The sequence below is a fragment of the Oryctolagus cuniculus genome, chromosome 9 (assembly GCF_051225735.1).
Source record: "Oryctolagus cuniculus isolate XC-2025 breed Fujian yellow rabbit chromosome 9, ASM5122573v1, whole genome shotgun sequence".
NCBI lineage: Eukaryota > Metazoa > Chordata > Mammalia > Lagomorpha > Leporidae > Oryctolagus > Oryctolagus cuniculus.
The window spans coordinates 106670032-106673252 of record NC_142875.1 but is presented as its reverse complement, the minus strand read 5'-3'; the positions used below and the strand labels follow the sequence as shown (position 1 = coordinate 106673252).

Below are 3221 nucleotides of genomic sequence, written 5' to 3'. Positions count from 1 at the left end.
CCCTGCTCCTGTCAGTAGTGTAACAATATTACCCACCCACAAAAATCTTTCTTAATTATGTTTTCACCACTACTCATCAGTCCTTGAATCACTGCATTCAAACTAATTCATCCACATCTTTGAGTATCAACTCTGAGGCTCAGTGTCAACTGATGGACAGGGGTAGTCAAAGCAAAGCCCGGGGCCTCGGAGTGGCCTTCTGTCACCCCTCCTCTTGGCTCGTGTGCTGACAGAGCAAGATGAACAGGGGCTCAGGGCCTGCTTTAGTGAATGCAGTGGGATCAGGGATGAGTGGCACACACAGAGGGGGCACTTAGATCGGCTTGTGCTTTGAGTGTTTCCACCCAAGAAACCTGTAAATGTTAAATCTGTAAATATTAAATAAGGGTAGGAAAATGGTTTCTTATAATAACTTAACGGTGTATACATAAACGTGGACCTTTTTGAATACTGTTGGAGCTAATGCAGGCTTGCCCAGTCAACAAAGTGTCACGTGGGTTATGCAAGTAGCATCTCATTTAAGCCCCATTCACTGAGCATTCAGGAGCCTACACTGTGTCAGGTGCAGTCCCAGCTGGACCAAGCAGGTGTTCTGTTTATAGGTGGGAATCTGAAGCCCAGAGAGTGAGCCATGTTTATGGTCACACAGTAAGTTCAATGCTCTGCTGTTAGTTTGTGCCAAGATCTATGCCTTTAAATTTTTTTAAAATAAAGATTTATTTACTTGAAAGGCAGAGTGATGGAGAGAGAGAGAGAGACAACTTCCATCTGCCGGTTCACTCCCCAAATGACCAAACTGGCCAGGGCTGTTCCAGGCCAAAGCCAGGAGCCAGTATCCCCATCTAGGTCTCCCACGTGGGTGGCTGGAGCCCAAGCACTTGAGCCATCAGCTGCTGCTTTCCCAGGCAGAACAGCAGGGAGCTGGATCAGAACTGCAGCAGCCAGGATTCCAGCAGGCTTTCCTTAGAGGACGCCAGCCTTGCAAGTGGCCGCTTCACCTTCTGCTCCACGGTGCCAGCCCCTCCTAAAGATGTAACCCATGTGCAAACAGCTGACGATGGGAAATGCCACGGAGACAACTTCAGGGGTTGGGAACTCTTTTCTGCCGAGTGCCATTTGGAAATTTGTAACATCTCCGTGGGCCGTGGAGCATTACCAACTTAAAAGTTAGCCTGCTCCACGAGTGTCCCGCCTGCAGCTGCCTTGGCAGGGCCGGACCAAGTGATAGTTCCCCAGCCTTGGTAGAGAGTAGTTGGTTCCCAGGAAATGGGGGGGGGGGGGGACGGAAACATCCTCTCCTGTCCTCTGTGCACCAGGGAAGAGCTGGAGCAGTTCTCTGTGGGTTACGGAGGCGAGGGCGGCGCAAGGGTCTGCAAATGCACGCGGCTGCGAGGCCGAAGCCGCTCCCTGGGTGGCGCAAGGTGGGGGTGGGCGGCTCCTCGGGCGGACGCCCCTGTCGGCTGCAGGGAGCCCAGGCGCCCGGCGGACGCCCACACATCCGGCGCTCAGTGCCTGCCCAGCCCAGCGCTCCAGGGGATCCAGCCCCGGCGCCGCGTCCCCGCCCTGGCGCAGGCGCCTTTAACTCCCGGGCTCCTCCCGCCCCTTAGGAATCCAATGAGAGAGGGGCGGCCGGCGCGAGGGCCAATGGGCGCCGGCGACAGTGCGGGGTGTGGTTGCCAGGGGGCGGGGCCCGGCCGCCGGCCAGACTTGCCACCCCAGCAGCGGCGTCTGGGGGTCTGCCCCTGCTTGCCGTTCCGGAGAGCCGGCCATGGAGGCGTCGCGCTGTGGACTGGCTCCCCACGGGTACAGGTCGGAAAGGCACGCACGAGGCTGGTCTCCCGTGGAGCGGACAGAGGGACGAGGGCGGAGGCTCCGGGGGAGAGGGCGGGGCGTCGGGCGGGGGCGGCGCGCCCCCTCCCCGCTTCCAACCTGGGACCCTCCGATTCGAACAGGCGGGCGTCGGGGAGCGCGGGCTCGCAGACCCACGGTACCCAGAGAGGGCTTTTTGTGCAGGTCGCCGCTCGGGCTCCTGGAGTTTCTTGAGGAGCTGGCCTCGTTTACCCAGTGCGGGGTCCTCGTCCACGCAGCGGGGGGGACAAGTTTTGAGGATGAAGGGGAGAAGTTGAATGCACCAGTGGATGAGGAGGGTAGCAGACCGTGGATTCAAGAACAGCCGTCCTGGGTCTGGGGTGTTAGGGAGGACGTGGCCGCTGGCTGGTCAGGAGCACAGGGCGCCCAAGGTAACAGGGTATTTTATCAGTCTCCGAAGTTGATGGCTTGGATTTATCAGGAGGGCGTGGCAGGATGTTCTGCACAGCTGAGAAGGAGGCCAGGTATCCTGTCAAAGAGATTTTTCCCTGGCTCCTTCGCCCAGGTGAAGCCCGTTCGTTCAGCAAAGAGCGGCTGCTGGGCTGTGCTCCTAGTAACCCCTTTGCATTCTGTCAGGGTGAATTCAGTTCAGTGACTTTCTCTGGTTGTGTTGGCCCGGAGGGATGCATTGCTTTGCAACTTCAGCTGGCTTCGCCAAGGCCGCTTTCTGGGATTCACAAGCGAGTGCAATGTGTGTGTGTGAGAGCAGATGCGCAGTGTAGTTAGTCCCAAGCTCAGCAGGTAGCTTGTGTTCATCCGAATACGACAAGGACGAGAAAGGCGGCTTCAGCGTGGTTGCATCCCTGCTCCGCCGGGCCCCCGTCTCTGGCTGCTCTGCCCCGCCATGTCTCAGCCGAGGAGCCACCAAGACTTCCCGCGACGAGGCCAGGCGGAGGTTGAGGGTGATATTTAGTCATCTGCTCCACCGCCGTTGCTTTTGGCAGGCAGTGCTGAGTTCTGGAAGGGAGTCGCCAGGCTGAAAATGGGGAACTGGATTTTCTTCCCCCCTGCTTGCCCGTGGCTGCCTCTCAAGCGGGATGTTCTGCCTTGTTTTCTGATGTACTCTAGACTTTGTGCCCTCCCCCGTTCCTGCCCCTGCCGGAGGGAAAGCCCGGGAAAGGAAAGAATCCGAACCTCAGCCTGTGGATTTTCTTGTTGACGAGGCTAATGAAAAGTTAACAAGGAGCAGTGCGGCTTAAAGCTTTGGCCCTCCCGTCTGAAGATTCAGATCCTACTGGCCAGTCCTGCCTGTTCCCAGCCTTTTATTCCATTACCACGGCAAACGAACACTTGGCATTTGAGGGTTTAGTCTGGTGCTTAACTAGTAGACGTTTAGATGATTCTGAATCATT

General features: G+C 57.2%; 1 protein-coding gene across 10 annotated transcripts in view; it reads left to right on the top strand.

Moving 5' to 3' along the window:
* The first annotated feature begins 1635 nt into the window (after positions 1-1635).
* The window catches only part of TULP3 (TUB like protein 3), a 47351-nt gene continuing 45765 nt past the window's right edge, over positions 1636-3221 (top strand). For 2 of the 10 annotated variants that reach the window (XM_070049366.2, XM_008259669.5), the window contains exon 1: positions 1636-1803. In XM_070049366.2, coding sequence (XP_069905467.2) covers positions 1769-1803 — 35 coding nt within the window. In that variant the 5' untranslated portion in view covers positions 1636-1768. Of the gene's footprint in view, positions 1819-3221 lie in introns of all 10 variants that reach the window. The other 8 variants (XM_051850240.3, XM_051850237.3, XM_070049365.2 and 5 more) reach the window with 6 other exon arrangements.